This window comes from Conger conger, chromosome 8 (genome assembly GCF_963514075.1).
Source record: "Conger conger chromosome 8, fConCon1.1, whole genome shotgun sequence".
Classification (NCBI taxonomy): Eukaryota; Metazoa; Chordata; class Actinopteri; order Anguilliformes; family Congridae; genus Conger; species Conger conger.
The window spans coordinates 49,343,016-49,364,488 of record NC_083767.1 but is presented as its reverse complement, the minus strand read 5'-3'; the positions used below and the strand labels follow the sequence as shown (position 1 = coordinate 49,364,488).

General features: G+C 44.6%; 2 protein-coding genes across 4 annotated transcripts; one reads left to right on the top strand and one right to left on the bottom strand.

The window, feature by feature from the left end:
- Positions 1 to 1,750: 1,750 nt before the first annotated feature.
- rad51ap1 (RAD51 associated protein 1) lies at positions 1,751 to 7,165 on the bottom strand. 2 transcript variants are annotated; one of them, XM_061253337.1, is made up of 9 exons: positions 6,965 to 7,165; positions 5,492 to 5,538; positions 4,924 to 5,068; positions 4,234 to 4,340; positions 3,708 to 3,794; positions 3,479 to 3,622; positions 3,035 to 3,223; positions 2,700 to 2,882; positions 1,751 to 2,606 (listed from the first exon to the last, which is right to left on the bottom strand). In XM_061253337.1, coding segments are annotated over exons 1-9 (1,032 nt in total). In that variant the 5' UTR covers positions 6,967 to 7,165; the 3' UTR covers positions 1,751 to 2,478. The 2 variants fall into 2 exon arrangements, with proteins under 2 accessions (XP_061109321.1, XP_061109320.1); XM_061253336.1 differs by lacking the exon at positions 6,965 to 7,165 and adding an exon at positions 5,713 to 6,016.
- Positions 6,220 to 19,805, top strand: c8h12orf4 (chromosome 8 C12orf4 homolog). 2 transcript variants are annotated; one of them, XM_061253334.1, is made up of 14 exons: positions 6,220 to 6,357; positions 6,990 to 7,183; positions 7,591 to 7,736; positions 9,061 to 9,242; positions 9,840 to 9,939; positions 10,123 to 10,244; positions 11,135 to 11,241; positions 11,374 to 11,571; positions 12,121 to 12,249; positions 13,363 to 13,434; positions 13,614 to 13,816; positions 16,968 to 17,025; positions 17,380 to 17,447; positions 18,956 to 19,805. In XM_061253334.1, exons 2-14 carry the CDS (start codon positions 7,006 to 7,008, stop codon positions 19,046 to 19,048), a joined length of 1,656 nt encoding a protein of 551 aa, XP_061109318.1. In that variant the 5' UTR covers positions 6,220 to 6,357; positions 6,990 to 7,005; the 3' UTR covers positions 19,049 to 19,805. The 2 variants fall into 2 exon arrangements, with proteins under 2 accessions (XP_061109318.1, XP_061109319.1); XM_061253335.1 differs by lacking the exon at positions 6,220 to 6,357 and adding an exon at positions 6,519 to 6,738.
- Positions 19,806 to 21,473: the final 1,668 nt, after the last annotated feature.

Sequence of the window (21,473 nt, the reverse complement as noted above, 5' to 3'; positions counted from 1 at the left end):
GTGTTCCACTTACTCCGTAACCAAGGAAACTGTTCGGGATTCCAAAAACCATCACAGGAATAACGACGTCATATCTTTCTGCAGTTCATTAACACTAGCGGCCTGACGAAGTGATAGCCTACTGCTGCATTAATTGGTCTGATGGTTTTAATCTTGCTGTTCAGGGAGAGGGCAGTTTCATGTTTCCTACCACGATTTCTAATCTTGCCAATCAAATAGCTCGAGTCACCCTCCATGTAGGGGGTTCATAACCTATCTACAAATATGACTGTTGTTTGGCCTTTATGTGTGAACCTGAGCGAGATTTCTATAGTATACCATTGCACTTATGTTCAGTGAGGATTTTGTCACAATGTGAGTCATTCATGTTCATATGTTTACATGTGTAGCCTACAAATTGATTAAAAAAGTACCTTGTTGTTCTGCAAATTCAGTTGGCTGCCAGTTTCTTTTCAAATGGGTGCAAAGTGCAAAACCACTCCATATAATTTTTCTGAGAAATAACTAATCAAGTGTTTTAGAAGGCTCACCTCTCCGCCAACAATGTAATACACTAATTAAATCATTACTCATGGAAAATCAACACCTTTGTTAGTCAGCATATTTGTGCCTGATGAAAACGTCACACACAGTCAAACACATCACCGTTCCTATCTGCCACACGATCACAGCAAGCCTCTGGCTGAACGTGGCACGAACTGTTCAGACTCACAACCCCCGTCAGCCAGGAAACGGAGCCGTGTGTAAGCAAATAAGTTAAACACCTGTAACTGATATCCCATTCATTTTTAATGGGGGTCTTCCATTAGGATTGTGAAATCAAATCCCCCATTCTATCCAACCACCACCACCAGCAGACTCTCTTTGTTTTTGTGGCAAAGATGTCTCCGACACCCGGCCTTTGAGACAAAAGCGCTGCTTTCCCTGGGCCATCTCCAATGCTGCGCAGCATTGAATGCACTGCACCCACACTGTTTACAGCAGCAAAGGCATCGCCGCAATCATCTATATTTCAAACATCAATATCAGATTTCCCTGTTTTCTGCGGGCCTTGACATCAGGCCAAACTGTGAAGAATTATTGCATGTGAAATATTTTTCAAAATGTAAAACAAAGATACATACATGTTTAGTCGTCATGCTCATCCACATGACTTACATTTACAGTACACGTGAAACCTATCTGACCAAGGGTGTCTTTGTAGATGGCATATCTGCCATCAAAATTCATTTTTCCACAACGTTGTGCAGCTGAGATAGACACACGAAATTCTCTCGGCTTGTGTGTTTTTGTCTAAGCTTTTCCATTGTCCCCAGAAATGTTACATTACACAACACAGAAAAGTCGATGATAGATCAATGTGTAAACCAGCTACTCATTTTTAAATATATATAATATATATATATATAAGCATTTAATTTCCTTTCTTCTATGCAGTTTAAAATTCCAGATATTAATTGTACACCGTGTCCAATCACTGTGACACACTCCTTCAGTATTGTACACACTATCACCCACACCCTCTGCTTGTGGTGTACTGCACACACCATTACCCACACCCTCTGCCTCAAACACATCCTCTAAAGGGTGTGAGCCAGCTGTTCTCTCTGAAATTCAAAATTAATGTATTGACTTGCTGTCTATCCATTGCATGATTACCATGGAAGCATCTTCCTCCATCAACAAGAATAAAACCAAAGAAACTGTAAGTGCTGTGACATGAGTTCATATTAAATGTAAAAAAAATGACTTCAGCTCTTTAGCTTTTATTCCAAGACAGGGATTTTATTACACTTATATGTACAAATTTACATCAAAAATATGCACCAGAAATTGGTTAAATATAGAATTATTGTAAAAGAATAAAAGGACAGTTGACAGTTTCAAATGGTTACCTGTAAACCTAGAACCTGAGCTCCATCATACACTCAAAGGCAAAAGCCTTACCATCAGCAAGAACTTTCTATTCCACTGTTTGGCCTTTTCCCCATTGATGACTTTTGAAGAGGAACAGTCTACTTGCTCATAATGCATAAGGTTACAATACAGACAGAAGAAATCTGGTAGAGACCAGCTCACTTTCTCTCGGATGTTTTATTACTGGGGCCCAATCTGGGAGACTTCCAGCAGGGGGAGCTAGTGTACTGTGGTAGAATCTAATTGAATTACAGTTGGCGCAATTTAAGACTAAAACACTACAAAGTAGCTTGTTTGACAAATTGAAAATGAAGTGCATGGCTGTAAGCAAATGCAACAGTACTACAGCTAAAATAATATGAGGTCTCCAATTCTCCAGTGATGCTGCTGCAAAGGCTGCTCAAACAGTTCCCAAGCAGCAGAAGAGCGTGGTCTATAGCAATGTCCTGCTCAGTAAATGCATCCAGCATTACACTGAAATAATTGTTTTGAAAAAAAAAAAGTAAAAAGTAAAATAGTGAAAATAAAAAAGGCAGTGTACACAGTTTGGGGGAGGAGGGGTCAGTGTCCTGCAGCGCTGGGGTGCAGGGGCTTGACCCGGGCGAGGCGGGACAGGCCCAAACGCAGGCCCTGCCCCGGAGACTTCACCTGGATACTCTGCGAGGCGCCGGGGCTCCTTCCGATTTGAGCTGCAGATGAAAGAGGCCAAATTAACCCTGAGAAACAGACCACGTACTGTCCTGAGCCATCGCTTCATTTGAATGAATAAACCATAAATTTACCTGGGGGGGTCCACTTAGGCAGCTTGCCCCCCGCTGGACTGAGAGAGACTGCGGGTCTGGACGCTGGGGGTCTGGACGCTGGAGGACTGGACACTGGAGGACTGGACGCTGGAGGTCTGGACGCTGGAGGACTGGAAGCTGGCTTCCTTGGAATGGACACAGGCCGACGGCCCACAGGAGATGCTGGTGGGGGGTTGGGCGGAGGTGGAAAACACTGGATGAGAGACCTGGCCACACTTAAATTGTTAAAGGACTGAAGTGCTGCTTAAATACTCAGTTTGCCTGTAGGAATTTTACTCTGCTTTGCCATGATTCAGTTAGACCATTAAAAATACCTGCAGCTTCTAGTTTGGATTTAGGGGATTTTGAAGTCTTCTTCTGCTTCTGAAGGGCTGGTGGACTTGCCGTTTTCTCCTTTTTCGTTTTCTCAGCCTTTTTTGGTTTCTTTTTTTCAGCTTTTTTTACGGTGAATTCCTCGTCGTCACTTTCGTCCTCCCCGCTGGAACCAGCATCGCTCTCAGAATCTGCATTTCAAATCGAGCTGCTGTGTTAGTGCTGCAGCAATGGAACTGGCAGGAGTTACAAGGGCACCACAGAAAAACACAAAACTAGCTGTGTAAGCGTATCCACACACACTGCATTGTTCCTCAGTCTCTGACACAAACCAGATAAATATATTTTGAAGAGAAGCAAAAGTGACAAAGGAAGCTAACAACAAGCAGGGCATATTTTCGGGCCTGCAGCTTGCTTTGCTGATGCTAAGTGCTGACACTGCATACCTGGAGTGCAGGTGGGCTGGTAGTCCTCATCCCTTCCACTGCCGCTCTCCTCCTGCTGCAGGCTTCTCTGGGACTCTGCAGCCTTGGACACGGCCTGCCTCGGCCTGCAGGGGGCGCCGCGCTCACCCGTGATCTTATCCAGGCCTGCGGGAGGAAGAAAGGGCCCATTATCTCATTATCTCAGGAACGTTCAGCAGCACTGAGATCTACACATTTACATCACATTTACCCAAGAGGCTGATGTCCACGCTGCAGTTTGAGAGCAACGGTGATAGGGACGCAGATTCGGCTTTTGAGAGGGGCTGGTCCTCTCCACCTTAAATCCAGAAAAACAAAAAAGTTCATTTTCAAGAAGAATTTGATCCTTTTGCCTGAGGTCCCACACAATATGGACATATTCCTGTCCCTGACCTCAAAATAGATCTATGAAATTATATTTAATAGTGAGGGGAGAATAATGCTTAGTGAAACATAATGATAAAGCTACCATGTACACTTTATTAGGTAGATCTGTCCACCATCTTGTAAATGCAAATATTTAATCAGCCAATCATGTGGCATCAACTAAATGCATCAAGAGGTTCAGCTGTTTTTCATTGACTCTTTAGAACCATTCTAAGACTCGACTCTCCAAGTCTCTCAACAAAGGATTGATTCAAATGAGTGAATCACTTATAACATATGTAGCAGTATAGCATAATAATAACAGAATATTTAGAGTGTAATAGCACAGGGTTAAAAACAAGAGCGCTGACCTTTGTCATTGGGTGACAGTTCCTCTCCTGCCTCTGGAGTCCTGAGCATGGACAATGTAAGGGCTGCTTCTAAATCCCTCGCATACAGTTTATCATCCAAGGGTAATCTGACAGAGACAAGATATGTTCAGTGTCCACTTTGTTCATCAATAGAATCCTTCTGGAGGACTGTCAGTGCCAGACATCACACACTCTATCATCCATCTGACAGTCACCACTTTTTAAAGTTACAGGTAATGTTGTGGGTACAGGTAACGGTGCCAAATCGTTGGCTCGTTCAGCTATACGTTCTTCTATCTAGGAGGCAGGTAACGTGTCACAAGTCAACTTCCAGCAATGTTTGACTCCAAATCTCAGGTCTGCCAATGTTCCACGGCGCTGTGTTGCCTCATGCGATTGAATGCATGGTGAAGTGGCGTAGTTAAAGGCTCATGACGGAGAACTCCATGCAGATAGTCCTTCTGGACATGGATTAGTCATGGGTGCAGATGGTTTGAAAAACCAACCTAACAGTGACACTTTCAATCTAATGTAAAAACAAGTGAGGCTATTTTTGTTGCTTTACGGTATCGGTTGAACTCATTGATTTTAGTCACATTAAAGTCAGAGATCATGTTTAAGTCTGATATAAGGAAATCATAGGAATCATCGGGTAGGAGTCCCCAAAATAAGCAGCTTGTGTGTAGCTACCTTTCCTTACGGTTTGAGGGCAGAGTGCTAGCCTCCTGGCTCGTGGTCTTACTGGCTGATTTTATAGTCTTCTCCCACTCTGGCTCTTTGCCAGACACTCTGGCCTTTTTGTTGGGAGGTGCTTTAACATAGGCAAAATCTTCATCTAATGCAACAAAATGAAAATGCAGTCAGAAGCACTGTGTAAGTACCAGCTCAACTGAAGCAACAAAACAGTTGCCACCTAAGAAAATCAATTGCCATCCTTTTCATAGTTAAGTATTTAAACAGCATATAAAATACAAATGTCCAATTGCAACATCTCTGTATACCACTCATAAGCCTCGCAGAGCAATAGGGAACAGATATGATGTGCAGTACTTCGTTATGCTAAAATAACAACTAACAGCATTCAGAAACACTGGCTCTGTTCCCTTTGAAGTGGATATATAATATTGTGGTAGTTAATTGAATTACACATAGCTCAATGCTCCATAAATTAAATTGTATGCCAAATACTGTAAACAAGCATAATACATCAATAATACCGAATTAATTAGCAGAGAATAGCATGGATGTCTGTACCTACCATCATCAAATTCTTTATTGTCAGAATAGTTAACCGGTTTCCTACTCCTGCAAAAAAATAACAATGCCACCTATGTAAAAATGTAGTATCAATACGCCTGATTCGTGTATACACGAGTTTGTGTACAAATAAGCTGTCGTTAGTTAGGGTATCAACTGTGCAGTAAATACATTATTAGCTTGTTCACACCGATCGATAGTAGTGATCGTAACTCTACGCACCTTGAAGGTCGTTCCATTTCAATAAAACGTTATTTTATAACATCAACTACGTTAAACCCAAAAGGCGAAACTATCAAAACGCATCATATTTAACCAGTTAACGTTAGCCAGCTATATTTCCCAGGTGAACACATTTCAGTGAAAGAGCTATAAAAACAGACACACTAACGTTAACATTTAAAATCAAAATCGATGTGCAGACAACAATAACAAGAAACTAAAGAAAAAATAAAAACAGTCAAAATTAACAAGCTAGTTAAAGTTAACTACACTGTATCTACTGTTTTGGTCTTCTGACAGACCATCATCCCGCCTGAAAATGAATTGGGTATATGTATCGTTGCATTCGAATGTATGAATCGTTTCCCGGGAGATTTATAACGTTTTATATAATAAGTGGTAAAAGTGTTTCTATTTGTAAAACATATATATATATTTATAATTTATTAATTGGCTATAAAGCAGTAGCGTGTAACTACATTTAAAAATCGTATGATAAAACATCGAATCTGGTCTTCTGAAAGAACACTTTTCATAACCAACAGTCAGCTGATAGGTGAAAGTCAAGTGATGCATATGGCTACCTAAGGTTAACTGTTAATGAAAATAAAAACACAGCTAAGCTAACACTATATCACAATTAAGGTGAGATGCGTTAACGTTTTCCTGAATACCCGGTTTTATATCTAATCTAAATGGTCGTCAATTAGCTTCAGGTTATCTACATAGCATATCTGCTAACTAGCCAGTTAACTTGATTTTTCAACATAACTGGCTAGCTAATGTTCTCTAGTTAAGGTTAACAGCCGTCTTACATAGCCTATAGATACTAAGCTATGCAGAATAAAATACTACTGCTTGCTAGCTAGCTATTTATGTTGCTTGGTTGCACGTAAAGTATCAATATACCTGGTTTGTTCTGGATTCGAATGAATGGAACCTTGGGCGTGTCAGGGTGTCTTTTTTTACAAGATGGATTTTGGCTCGCAAGCTAATTAATCGGCAACAAACACAAACTAATCACTGGTAAAGTTAAACTTCGAACGTCTAGCCATACGTTTAATATTCAAACAAATTGGCAAATCCCACTGACAAAATAACGTTAGGCCGCTAGGAAGCGGCTGTTCTCATAAGATTATTCAGAAGTGGAATTTTACTTCAGAACAACAAAAACGCTGCTAAAATGTGTTTTGTGCTGCTGAAATAAAACATCCGATTTTTTTTTAAACTGCTTGGTGGTTCTTGCACTCACATAATTATATTTTGTCGCTTCCCAGGTCAGAATAAGCAAAAATGAAGAGAAATAAAGGTAAAATAAACACCACCGAAAAGGAGTTTTTGTTCGAGTTCACAGCCGGGAAGCAGCGCTACGCTCTGACTGTTCCGCTGCAGTTCCCGGTGGCGGAAAACGTCAGCGACCTGCACGGGAGGCTGATGCTTCTACACAAAATGCCTTGTTTCATTGAGAACGGTGAGATTTTATAGAACGGAAAAAAAAAACATTGAGATGGGCTTCTGCAACATGGCAGGATCAAGTATTATTTATTTGGAAACCTTTAAAGTTTAAACAAATACTCAAATCACTTGAGAAAATGTGGATGGCATTAATTAAAAGAGCTTCTACGGAAATAGCTATATCCAGACATTGAATATTTATACAATTGCAATATTTATTTATCATGGCATTGACTGACAGGACTGACAAGATCTGCACAGCCGTTGGGCCCTTGAGCAAGGCCCTTAACCCTGCATTGCTCCTGGGGGGGATTGTCTCCTGCTTAGTCGCTCTGGATAATGCCAGTAATGTAAGGTGTAATACGCTTGTTTGTGCAATATAGTATCTTTTAACCAGTGTTAATGTTGCGTATTTCCTTCTAGACCTGAAGAGTGCCCTTTGCAGCTTCATCGAGAGAGAAACGATTCAGGATTACGACAGAGACGCAGAGTTAGCCTTGCAGAGACTCGCAGCCGGAGAAGTGGACACTGACCAGCTCACAAATGCCTGGGCGCGGGCCTACTGTGATGTAGGTACAGTAGCTCGAAATAGAACGGAAAGTTTGCAAGCCGATATTCACGGGTACTTCAGACGCAACTGGGGAAAAGGCTATCGTTTCACCCAATGATATTGGCTGAGTCAGTGACCTCTGCTTTAGTGTTGACTCTGAACTCTTTGGTTGTCTTTCATTATCCCAAATTCAGTCTTGTTGCTGTCTTTCATACCCAGTACGCCCTGTACCCAGCAGGTGGGGGAGTGGAGTGAGTGGGACACTGCAGAGATAGGAGCCATTTTAATTGGATGAAAGCTGTTACAAAACGATACATATCCTAACAGTAAAAATAATAGTTTGAAACAGTATATCCTTTGCTTTTCATCCTTCAAGAAGGTCAGCCAGATCATTTGCATTCTCAATTCAGAGTTTGAATTCTGCTGTCAGTTGCTCTGGCACTTATAAAAGGAAAGCACAGTCTAAATACATATACACACACACACACACACACACACACACCTCTAAAGCAATGTTGGCTCATGTCGACTGTACGTACATGCTCGCCGTTAACATTTACTGCAGTGGCACATAAATACACATGGAAGCCACCCAGTTTATTTAAAGGGACTCAAAAACATTTTATATCATCCGTCATCTTCATCTGTGTCACATAAAGACTCTTGCACTCAGATTAATAGAGAAGGCTGATTCATGTCCCCTTTGATATTAAATATTTCTCTGTAAGCAAAGGTCAGAATTTAGCTCCACCTTTCATGGCAAGATTCTTCCCTTCATTTGGCTTGTTTTGTGGGCTATTTTTCTGGCCCATCGGATAGTTTCCTTGTGTCTGCAGTCTTGTGCACATCATACGTGGTGCATATCATCATGCTTCATTTATACACATTTGTCATTGTTCTGGTTAAATTTTGCAGCCTTTTCTGGCTGCATTATGTCTTTATCTACCACATTTTGTTTTATAGCCTTCCTCTGTTCCATCGCCATCTTTCTCCTTTTCCTCTCGACTCCTCTAGTGCAGTCTAGTAATGACAATCATACTGGAGTATGGAACCTACCAGCTAAACTACCGTTCTTTAATTTGCACATTTATGTATTCTTATTTAGCCATCCTAAGAATACAATATTGAATTCTATAATTTCTTTAAAGAAGATATTATGTACAGTTGTATGTTTTCTGGATGTGTGTTTGTTGACAGTGATGATTTATTGAGTTTATTTGTTTAATTCCTTTTTGCGTGAGCTTGGAGACACTTGAATGTGACTGTGATTGTGACTGTGACTGTGACTGTGACTGTGACTGTGACTGTGACTGTGACTGTGATTGTGATTGTGACTGACACAGACTACGCTGGAGCACGCCAGGCCTGAGGAGCCCAGCTGGGACGAGGACTTTGCGGACGTGTACCACGAGCTCATCCATTCGCCGGCCTCCGACACCCTGCTCAACCTGGAGCACAACTACTTCCTCAGCATCTCCGAGCTCATCAGCGAGCGCGACATGGAGCTGAAGAAGCTGCAGGAGAGGTCTGTGCGCAAAGGACAAACTAGCCAAACAACCGGCAACCACTGCCTTTACACTGTTGGGGTGTTGGGGTTAGTTTGTGTACAAACAACAAACAGACCAAACAACTAGCAACTGTTGTCTTTACACTGCACTGGTGTTGGATTTAGCTTGTGTATAAACAACAAGCCAACCAAACAGCTAGCAACCGCTGTCTTTGCACTGCACTGGTGTTGGGTTTAGTTTCTGCTCAAACAGCCTTTCCACTGCATCTCACACAATGTCTGTTCCTTCAATGTCTTAATGACAATATTGTGTGCTCAATTTCAACAAGGTAGAGTACGCATTAAACATTGCTTTTCAATAGGATCTAAATGCTGAATATTCAGAGGGGGGTATTGTATTGGACTAATAATTTTCAATTCAATACTGAGAATCCATTTCAACTAGTCATGGTTGTATATAATCTTAAAAAACACTATTTTATCACCAACATTACAGTATGCATACAGTGATATGAAATGTGATATGATTATTGGCACAAAAAGTGGGAGGAACGGAGAACAGCCATTGAGAAGGTGAAGGTTCAGACTGTCTTTCCCTTTGCTGGTGGCGAGCAGACAGGCGGTAGAAATGGACAAAGTCATGCAGGAGTTGGGCAAGACGGCGAGCGACCAGGATGTGAACGTGATGGCCTCACAACACTTCGATGCCCAACAGGTAACCAACCAGCAGGGCGGTGTTAACATGGTGCATGAATGACCGGGTTCGATTTCTCCTGTCACACAGGCCTCAATAGACAGCATGTGAAAACCTGCACTTTACAGTGGATGTGCATCCAAATGTTCTATCCGTGCTGGTTGTTCCTCCTTGATCTGACTGTGTTTTTTGTGTGGGGCCCAGGTGTTGGAGAATAAATGGGCCAGCGAGCTCAAACAGGTGACGGGTATCCAGAAGCAGGAGTATCAGGAGTGGGTGATCAAATTGCACCAGGACCTTCAGAACCCCAACAACAGTAAAATAAAGTAGGTCCATGGATATCGGACCATTGTAGGGTGTGTGTGTATGTGTGTGCGCGCGCACACGTGTGTGAGAGTGAGAGTGCGCGTAGGGGGTGTGTGTGTATTTGCATGTGTATGCATGCACATATGTCAGGGAAGCTGCACAGCTCGCTATGTGATGAGTGCAATTCAGCAGGTTTGCAGAAAAAAAGTACTAACACTTCAAATCTGGGACAGAAGCAAAATTGGTTCAATCAAGATAACGGGCAGTTGAGTCAGGTGGTTGGAGGCTTAGACGGAATGAAAGCCTGCAGACATCATGGAATGGAAATCTGCAAACGCAGCAGCCCTCCCGAAACCAGCTGAAAAAGCTTTGATTTTGAGTGTTGCCATCTTGTAAGGAATTGAAAAGGTCACTGAGTATTTGTCCTTGGCATTTGAACAGGGGAAGAGGATGAGGATGCTGGAATATTGTCAGGAGATGTACAGGGCCATCCTGTAGTTTATGAGGTTGACTTATACTTGAATGCGAGACTTGGAAAAAGCAGGTTGCTCCTTGAAGTGCTGCTGATTAACCAGTATGGTGCAGTATTCTCTGAGAAAGTAACATGGTGCTCCAGGAGTCACCTTGTTTTTCCAGACGGTATTTTAAGCTTGAAATCCCGGCTCACTGCGGACATTGGAGGTCCCATGGAAAGAATAAGGGTGTTAACCTACACCCAGATCTCTTAGTCTGGCCCCCTAATTATCCCCCCTTCCAGTTGACAGGCAGCAAAGTCTCTTGCACTCTGCCCTAATCATATTTCAACATGTTGTGACTGCAAAAAAAAGAGGCAGAGGTTCTCAGTTAGCCCCGTTCCCTTCCTGGTCAAGCGAAGGTTGCGTTTATCTAAGAGCGATGATGTTTCTCTCAGTGAGGAGATCAAGGTGCAGCCCAGCCAGCTGACGGAGGTGGAGGAGCCGGGAGACAGACTCTTCGAGGAGCAGCAACAGCTGGAGGAGAGCTTCACCATCCACTTAGGTACCGCCGTCTCCGTGGAAACGTAAAAATAAACCCTAACGACAGCCGCGGGATTAGTTCTCCCTGAAACCGAGCGTGACCTTTGGAGCGAGATGTGAAATGCGTAGCGCGGTGTTTTTGTTTTTCCTCCAGGAGCGCAGCTGAAGACCATGCACAACCTGCGGCTGGTGCGCGCGGACGTGCTGGACTTCTGCAAACACCGTCGCCACGGCAGCGGCGGGGTGAAGCTGCGTCGCCTGCAGACGGCGCTCTCGCTCTACTCGTCCTCGCTCTGCGGCCTGGTGCTGCTGGTGGACAACCGCGTCAACTCCTACAGCGGCATCAAGAGAGGTCAGGGGTCACCGCCAACAGATCCCAGTCAAACGGCGACTCGATTTTCACTCGCTGGGGAAAATTACACGACTGTAGTAAGATGTCTGGTCCTTAGTTTTCCATCCCTAGGTGTGCCTGCAGTCTGTTGTTAGGACAGAGGAATACACACTGCTAAGTGGCTCACTGACTACTGATGGACTTGACAGTATCAGATTTTTCTAAATATTAAATAATTTACTATAAAGAGCAAATGGTTAAAAATTTCATCAAATCAAAAGACCCTTTGCCTTTTTTATTTATCTGAAAAGTGGTCTATTATTAATATGTTATTTTATTTATTGAAATATAGACATTTCTCTAACATCTGAACATCTGGAACATCATGAAAATCTCAAATTTTACTCTTCTACTGATAAAGTAATACAGAAAACAAAAAAATAATGGATACATTTATATTTAAATGAATATTTAAAAATATATATTTTTAAAAGACATGCGTATCAGAACTGTTATGAGCTTCCGCATCATACATAAGTAATGACCTTCTTCTTGACCCTTCATTGACAGACTTTGCCACCGTGTCTAAGGAGTGCACGGACTTCCACTTCCCCCGGCTTCAGGAGCAGCTGGAGAGGGTCCAGCAGGTGGTGCTGTACGCCCGGGCACAGAGGAGCAGCAAGCAGAGGGACCAGCCCGGTGAGCCACACGTCCTCCCCCCGCCCACACGAGACGCTTCCTGTGGAGGGCTGTTATTTACCCGGCTGGTCCACGGCCAGGGGTTCCGGGAGAGGTGCAGGTTGGGAGGAGCCACTGGACTGGGCCCCGGAGTAAGGAAGGGACACTTAGAGTTTTGACTGGGCCCCAGAGGGGAAATTAGTGGCCGTCGAGCTGGGGGGGGGGGGGGGGGGGCTCACAGCCGCACGTTCCGCCCTTTCCCACAGCCCTGCCCACGGGCGCGGACCAAAATACCGGCCCCTGCCACCTCAACCGCTCACGCCTCCTTCCATTCTCCATCCTGCTTTCCCTTTCGGCTCCCTCATACACTCCACCGCAGAAGCGGTGACCTGCTGCACCCGGCTGTGTTTAACTTAAGCCACGATGGTCTCCCCTGACAGCACGCTGAGCACCTGTTCGCATGCTAACGCTAATCGACGTAACTGACATCGGGCAGCCGTAATTGACTAGCGAGTTGCTCTGTGGCTGACGGTGCGTGTTGACATTGGGGCTGTACAGGCGTCAGCCCCACAGGGGCCTCGCTGGCTCACTGGCTCACAGTAGGCCGTTTCCCTCTCAGTAGGCCATTTCCCGTTCAGGAGTCCCACGTTGGGCTGAAAGCAGAGATCAGAGCGCATTACAGCGACGAAAAATAAAAGTGGCAGGCGGAAGCAGTAACGTAAGGACCCATGGAAGAGGTCACAGTCACGGAAATAAACAGGCCCTGGCCCGGCCCGGCCGTGTTTGTTTATCCTGCCCCGGGAGCAGAGGCTGCAGTGATGTCAGCCGTGTGCCCAAACTGGGAGCGCGGATGTGGTCGGCAGGGGTGAGGCGTTTTTTGGATGTGATTGCTTGTGTGCGTTGTGAACCGCCAACACGATTCTTATCATGGCCTGCTCCACACAAGGAGGCTCTTCTCACAGCTGCGACACGGAACATTCCGGTGGGCCGCCTTCACTATATATGGTTGTTCCTGTCACAGGCTGTCGTCGTTACTTCCGTCCTCAAAGAGAAAAAAAAAAAAAAAAAGGAAAAGGTTGCAATTTGAGCGGAATGGCTGTTGACTGTGTTTACCCCCCTCTTTTACTCTTACAGAGGTCCCCAGAAACGGAGCCAGCGAGGATAAAGCCAAAAACCTTGAAAGAAACCCTGCAAACATCCTACCAGGCAAGAAGCCTCCAGGAACACCGTTCACCTTACTGTTGCTTTGTTCTATATTTGTGAGACACTCTAAAATGTGTGGCGTTTGGACGTCATGCGGATTCGACGGGGCGGTCTTGATGGCGTCGGCCGTCCGTTCTCACGTCAGTAACGCCCCCCCCCCCCCCCCCCCCCCTTCTCCGCAGGCGAGTTCTACGTCTCCCGGCACTCAAACCTGTCCGAGGTGCATGTGGTGTATCACCTCTGCGTGGACGACAACGTCCGCTCGGGCAACATCAGCGCCCGCGACCCCGCCATCATGGGGCTGAGGAACATCCTGAAGGTCTGCTGCACCCACGACGTCACCACCATCACTGTCCCCCTGCTGCTGGTGCACGACATGTCCGAGGTGAGGCCCGGCCCGACGCCAGTCCCCACCAGACCCGGGTCCAATCTGGATCCAAATATTTCTCTGTGCTCGACTGATCTTGCCTGGTGGAATTGAGTCAACACGGAGGAGCAGAAGGCGGTATTTGACAGTGTTTCATAGGTTCCACTACACCAGACAAGCTCAGTAAAGCGTAGCAAAGTATTTGGATCCAAAATAACTGCAGTAGTGCAACCCCTGGTTAAGAAGATTAATATCCAACTGAACAGAAGCAAGCCTGACCTCTAAATGGTACAATGTTAAACATTTATTCAATTGTTAAAGCAAGATTATTTATAAAGAATGTTTACAGTTTCAAAATAATAAAAAAAAAGGAAAAAGACCCTTAAAAAAAAAATAGACCTCGCATGTACGTCATATTTGAGATGGCTCAACGAGTCTGGGGACTGTGGTGGCCATTCCAAAACCTTCATCCATTTTTCCTGGACATACTTCATGGTTGATTTTGAGGTATGCTTTGGATCAATGACTTCAACTGTTCCATTTATCTTCCATTTTCTAATAATATTTCTGACAGTGAAAAACATCAAGCCTTCTCCTTCTTGGTGGAAATGAACCATCTTCATTCTGAAATCCTTGTTTAGAGGAACCTGTTACTGTTAACGCCAAACAGTTGAATACTTTAGAAGGCATGGTGTTACTTCAGAATAAAAGGTTCAGCCTTGCAATTATACACACCTGACTCATTGAAGCCCTTATGAATAAATCACCTCGGTCAGGCTTAGTAATCATCTTTTTAAAAAGTAACAAAGAGTAATCCTAAATGGTTGCCAAACTTTTGCACAAGACCTTTTTCATTTTTTAGAATTCATAAACTCTCAGTCTCAGTCTCAGGTTTAACTCCATTTAGAGTTCAGGTTTGCTTTCAATCGCACACGGATTAATTGAAGCAGACATTTAAACCCTGGGAGGTCCACAGTTTTGCACCCCACTGTATATATTTGACCCAGGTCTGTTCCTAATGCATAGCAACTGGAGCCATTCCCCCGTCTTACAAAGAGCAGGCTAGTGTACTACCAGCAGGCTGCCTCCATTCAGTACACTCAACTAGCAGAACCTACACTGGTTCAAACTCCAATGTATTACTTTCATTGTTTACAAATCTTCAGTTTAACAAGCCTATATCCCACTCGGGTGGGAATAATGGTGCGCAAATGCATTTTCCCTTTTGCAAAAGAGGCGGAGCTAGGATATCAGATTCGGTGTTGTTTATTGGGTGTTGTTGTTTGCGTCACCTCTGTTGTGTTGATTAGATACTATTGTGTGCATCTGCACAAGATCTCTCATGAGTTAACCAAGGCGCTGGTCCTCTAGGAACAGCAGTCTGCTGTGAAATTCCTGTGGCTGACATCCAGGCATGCCCAAGGTAACAGGAGGCAACGGGGACTTAATATCTAATTTCCGTAAAGTCATTGTTGTTACTACGGGTGGCGAGAAGCAGCAGAAGGAGCCTTTGATGTGCTAATGAATCACAGGGTCGTCCTATTTTATATTATAACCACACTGTGCTTTGAACATGGTGATGTCAGAAGACCTAATGAGCTGGCTGCTGCTCCTGCTGAGGTCAGATAAATAGAGAGTGAGAACATTACGATTGCGGGGAAACATAAAGAAACTCCAGCCATTAACGTGTCTGAACTCTTGACATCACATCCGTTCTAGTTGAATTCACTCAACCCTTGTTAGTTTCACCACGCCGTCCGTTTTGCGTAGTTCATTCGCGTAGAGGAGGAGAGATGATTTTGCGTCAGCGGTCAGTGCCTGTCGTGTTTACCTAAGCCTTATCGTTCTTTCCCCCCTCGATTCACGGTGAGCAGCGTGGAGGTCCTTCAGGCGCACGGCGAGACAGAAGGTCAAGCGACGGCTCCTGTGACGTTCGCCGGCGCATCCCCGTGATGCAGCGCTTTCTAAACAAGCCGGCGGGCGAGGGACGCGATGACGGGTCTAAAGGGGTCACCAGCTAATGCAGAGCCGTTCTCAGAGACTGTTTATAACAGTGCGCACCGCATCTGCAGCCGAGACTAAACACGTAGCTGTGTTTATCTGCTTAATGGTCAACACTGGCTGAAGCAACAGAAAGTATCTGACTCTAGGAAGCCTCTTGAGAGGCTTTCCTTTAATGAGGAATTCGTCATTTTGAAATGGGTCAAGATTCCCGTGAGGGAGATGCTGGGTTCAGGTGAATTGGTTAGAGGCCTATGTTAACCTGCAAGCATTTGTATTCTAATTGCATTCAGTTACAATTAGAATTATGACCGGCAAGGACAAACCAGTGAAAATGGTCATTAAAAGAAAAACGATGTAAACCTTCAAAACGATAGTCTGCTTTTTTTTTTCTTTTTGCTGTTCTTTTTGCTTGTGGTGTAATAGCTGTACATTTATGCTGTTTTTACTCCGTATATGAAAATCACAAGTAGGAGACAGATTATATACCTCCCCGTGGTATGTATTCTGAATTGATTATATACATGTCTTTGCCGTATATAGACTGAATTGAAGAGCTTGGTTTCGGAAATCCGGTTCTAAAGCTGTAGAGCAGGGGAGTGTTGTTACAGTGCTCAACAGGCCCAGGGTTCAGATTTCGATTGGCCAAAAGGGGATCCAACCATCGTGTAACCACGGTGACCACCAGGAATTGCGGGGAGCTTGATTGCTGTTCCGGACCTTGTTTTCATGACTGTTTTGGAAGCTTTTCGTGTACACACATTCGTCCAGCATGGTGCCAAGAGTTGATGTCGGAAGACCTAATGAGCTGGCCACCGCTCCTGCGGAGGTCAGAGTGAGATCATTATGATTGAGGGGAAATTAGAACATAAACAAACTCAAGCCGTTAATGCGTCTTGAACTCATGACGCAACAAGCCAGTCCATGGGCATCTCACTTCCTATGGTTAGTCGGTGGCTATGGCAACCGGAGGTTGCTCACTTCATGTGGCAGCTGAGCAGAGGCATCTTGCTTTGTGGTGAGTGTTTGTGCAAACGCGTTGGTCCACCACGGTGCTAATTGGCGATTGCCTGGGATGTGATTCAGCGGCGGAAAGTAAGCTCTGGGACGGGCGTGAGGGTTTGGCAGCCCTCTGCAGCGTCTCACTGCACGCTGTTCTTCCCCACAGGAGATGACCATACCCTGGTGCCTGAAGAGAGCCGAGCTGGTCTTCAAATGTGTGAAAGGTGAGTGGGAGAGGGAAACGGCACCATTCCCTCATCAGCCGTGGATATCACTGACAATCGATGAGTTATAGTCAGAGCAGGTGTGATGACCAATACTTTGCCAGTCAATGGAAATGTACGACCTTGTGCGTGTGCGTGTGCTTGTGTGCTTGTGTGCTTGTGTGCTTGTGTGCGTGTGTGCGTGTGCTGGGGGTGGGCGTGGGACGGTGACTGACAGGCTGACTGAGAGACAGAGACAGAGAGAGACGGCACACAGAGTATAACTACGCCCTCTAACAGAAGCTGAGCTGTGACTCTGCAAATGGCTTATTTGTCTTGAAGCCGAGTGTCGATTTCACATTCGTGTCCTTGCAGGTTTCATGATGGAAATGGCGTCCTGGGACGGAGGTGTCTCGCGGACGGTCCAGTTCCTGGTTCCGCAGGTGAGGGGTGGCGTGACGCCGCGTTCGGCCGCAGTGGTCTGCAGTGTCCGCCCCAGCGAGACAGGGCGCTGACTCCAGCACTGTGTCATCCGTCTGCTAAGAGCAGCAGGGTTGCTGCCATCACGGGTTGTCAAGGAGACAGGATGACACAGCAACAGGGGGAGAGGCAGCACTCCCAGTGAATAGCAGTCATTGTGTCATTGCCGGTGGATTCTCAGTTATTTATTTATATATTTATAAATATCTCCTTATTAGAGCTAAATGTTTCCTTCAGATGTTCTGTAAAGTAACTGCGGTGACAGAGCCTGTGATTAAGACCTGCAGGCTTCTGCGATCACTGCAGCAAACTGCTGTCCCAGATTCTCCCTGCTGCGCACTGTACTGTTTCCTTTACAATCATGTGATGAAAATGTGAAGCCTTGTTCTCCAGCCTTTGTGTTTAATGCTTTTACACGCACACGCTCATACACACACACACGCATGCGCATGCACACACAAACGTACACTGTCACTCACGTACACACACACACACACACACTCATACGTACACTGACACTCACATACACGCACTCACTCATACACACACGCATACACACACACACCTTTACATACATACATACATACACGCACATTCTCACACACACACACACACACACACACCCATAAACGCACATATTCACACACACACACACACCCACACACCCATAAATGCACACATTCACTCACGTACACACACACACACACACACACACACACACACACACACAGACACAGACACACAGACGCGCGCATGCTAGGTTTATCTGGATGGGAATGGCAGCTCTGAGTGTGGGGATGCAGGGGCTGGGTGGTGTGTTGGCAGGGTGAGGTGTGAGGCGTGGTGTTGGCCTGCTGCTGCCCGGCTGCCCTGGCTGACAGGCCCAGGCGATAAAACAGCATCAAAGGGCTCCCTCAGTCGCCCAGCAGCGACCCTACACTCCAACACCTTTCAAAATAGCAGTGTTTCCCACACCTCGGCCAGACAGGCACATCTAAATATACGCACTGTCTAAGAGCTGTATGGCTCGCTCTAATAATCAAATGCTTATTTCAAGGCCTGTTTGGATGGTAACCTGCGATGCAGTGCACTGCATTTCACACTGAACCCAGTGAGTTCACTGTCCATACCTGTATTCCTGTGTCCTATTGAGGCAGTGAACTCACTTTTTTATGAATATGAATAAATATGTCACACATAGCTAGGTCAACTGACAAGCCCAAGACTAAGCCCAGGGTCTAAAAATTATGTCCATTGATGAACTACCGAGTAATATTTTTTTCCATTTTTCTTTTCTAGGTCATTTTGTTTTAGCTGTAAAATACTGTAAATAATGAAATGACCTCCTTGATATGCTGTGGTAGAAAGGTGTTTCTCTGAGCACTGCTGGTCCTGACCCTAGTAGCAGGGTGGAGCGTGTGTGGTTTCAGCTGTGCGGTGAGCTGACTTTGTCTGCTTATTCTTCCCGCAGAGTATCTCTGATGAGATGTTCTACCAGCTGAGCAACATGCTGCCCCAGATCTTCAGGGTCTCCTCCACCCTCACGCTGACCTCCAAACGCTGACGCAGCGGACCACGCCCCGGAGACCCACCCCGCCCCCTCCGACCAATGGGAAACATCCTCCTCAAACCCGCCTCGATACCCCCCATCCACGGTCATGCGTGAGACGGGGCGGGTCCTGCTACGATGGCTGCGTTTTTACTGATCCCTGTGGTAGTGTTTGTAAGTCTGCCTTGCATCTCTGAGCGAGCTTCCTCACTCCTGCCCCCCGTATCAACGCCATCGCAGCGATACCGGTCGCCCGCCGTGCCGCTGTCCTGGCATTTACGGTTCCACAGAGGAGGGAGCTATCTGCAATGCAGAGGCTTTCCGAGCTCTGCAGTGGGAAGTGTTCTTGGTAACACATGCGTGGAATCTTTGAAGAAAAAAAAAAAAAAAATGTTTTAACAAAAACTTTTCTCAACTTCCCTCTGAACCTTCCAAGAAATCTGGATGATCCGTTCACCAGAGAGCTGTCCAGTGTAACTACCCTGTTTGTTTGTTCGCTGCCCGATGCGAACACTTGGTTAAAAAGGCAAATTTTTGCTGATGCAGACACCACAAGCACTCTCGTGTCTCTGCTGCATTGCAGTGCATTACTTATTTGACCAGTGCTGGAGAATCAACGTTCCCCTTTTTGTCCACCAGAGTGCAGTATTCTCAACAGAGACAGATGCAGTTGTAGCAATTTTGGACAATGTCTAGTTATGTTCCTCTCGTCATTGAGCGTTTCATCGTGCTGCTTTTGTGTTTCTTGAATAAAGAGTTCACTGAAGTTAAATATTTGTGTCATAAACCTAAATGTGCACATGACAGTACACAGTGGTTCTTAAAATAATGGTCATAATCCTGTTTGCATATCATATCACATTTCTCATGGATAAATTAAACAGATACAGTAAATTTGGTACAATTCAGGACCTGCACTACATAAGACGTAGATAATGGCAGGAGAGAACAACATGCTTACATAAGCTCTACATAAACGTGTATTCTAATCTACAGGCTGTTATAGGGTGAGCTGTGTCATGTGATTTAAAGTTATTTTGTGTGTACAGACATATTTGTCGTAGATGGTGACAGACCACACCCTATCTCATCTTGTTTGCATAGATATTTATAAAACATATCCTAGTTGTCTTTGGTGGCTCTGACCTGGGTCAAATACGTAGTTGTTTTGGATTAAAATCTCATACAGTCCCCTCCAAAAGTATTGGAATACCAAGGTCAATTCCTTTGTTTTTGCTATACATTGACAATTGAGTTTGACATCAAAAGATGTACATGAGATGACTGATCCGAATTTCAGCTTTCATTTCCTGGTATTTTTATCTAGATTTGTTAAACAACTTGGAACATATCACCTTTTGTATCAGACCACTAATTTTTTAGGTGAGCAACAGCGTTGGAACATGTGAATGACAGGTGTTTCTTGTTGCCCAGATGTTAGATTGATTGGTTAAACAATAAAATGTCTACTCTTGGTTTTAGCCTTGGGTTTTGCCTGTGAAGACTGCATTTGTGTTAACCAACATGAAGACCAGAGAGCTGTCTTTGGGAGAAAAGTAAGCCATTTTGAAGCTTAGAAAAGAGGGAAAATGCAAAAGCATTGGGGATAGCTTGTACAACAACTTGGAATGTCCTGAAAAAGAAATGTCTGGGATACTGAGCAACTGACATCGAACAGGTCAACCAACAGCAGTTGATGACAAACATTGTGAGATGAAGAAAAACCACAAAACATCTGTCACTGACATCACAAACCTTCACCCCTGCCCTGTGGAGATTGTATCTCAATCAGCCATTCGAAGAAGACTTAGCAATATAGAGGCTATACCACAAGATGCAAACCACTCATCAGTAGTAAGAATCGGAAGGCGAGATTACAATTTGCGAAGCAGTACAGAGATGAGACACTAAAGTTCTGGAACAGAAGCATCACAAAAGAAGAATGCAAGTGTGGTGATGTCAATGGGTCACAGGCTTGATGCAGTTATTGCAAGCAAGGGATATGCTACCAAATATGAAGTGTTGTTTACTTTCATTTACTTAAATACTCTGTTCCAATTCCTTTGGAGGGGACTGTACATGTCCCCAATCGAAACTGATACCAGTATTGGGAGCAACAGGTAAACATATCTATTTTCCTGGTCAAAGCATTTTGTTCAGATAAAGCCCCAGTTTGTAGGATTTGAATGCAGTGCCTTCAGAAAGCATTCAGCCCCCCTTAAAATTTTTTGTTGTTTTATTTTTTTTGTTGAACCTTATGATTTAGATATTTATCAAATCGTTTTTTTATTCAACATTTTAAAAAAGAAAGACAATTCTCAGTTTACCCCACCCTCCCGTCAGTAATTACAGCTTTGAGTTTTCTCGGGTATGTCTCCATTAGCTTTGCACACGAAGATACTGGAATTTTTATCCATTAATTCTTGCAAATTTACCCTTA

What these genes read in the sequence shown, in the direction of transcription:
- rad51ap1 (XM_061253336.1), bottom strand. An exon ending in ACTGTCACCCAATGACAAAG is followed by an intron (nt 3,795 to 4,233) that starts GTCAGCGCTCTT and finishes TCTGGATTTAAG; the next exon opens with GTGGAGAGGACCAGCCCCTC. An exon ending in CCAGCCCACCTGCACTCCAG is followed by an intron (nt 3,224 to 3,478) that starts GTATGCAGTGTC and finishes TTTGAAATGCAG; the next exon opens with ATTCTGAGAGCGATGCTGGT.
- c8h12orf4 (XM_061253334.1), top strand. Translation starts at nt 7,006, where the DNA reads ATGAAGAGAAATAAAGGTAAAATAAACACCACCGAAAAGGAGTTTTTG. An exon ending in CCCAACAACAGTAAAATAAA is followed by an intron (nt 10,245 to 11,134) that starts GTAGGTCCATGG and finishes TGTTTCTCTCAG; the next exon opens with TGAGGAGATCAAGGTGCAGC. An exon ending in TCCAGTTCCTGGTTCCGCAG is followed by an intron (nt 17,448 to 18,955) that starts GTGAGGGGTGGC and finishes TTCTTCCCGCAG; the next exon opens with AGTATCTCTGATGAGATGTT.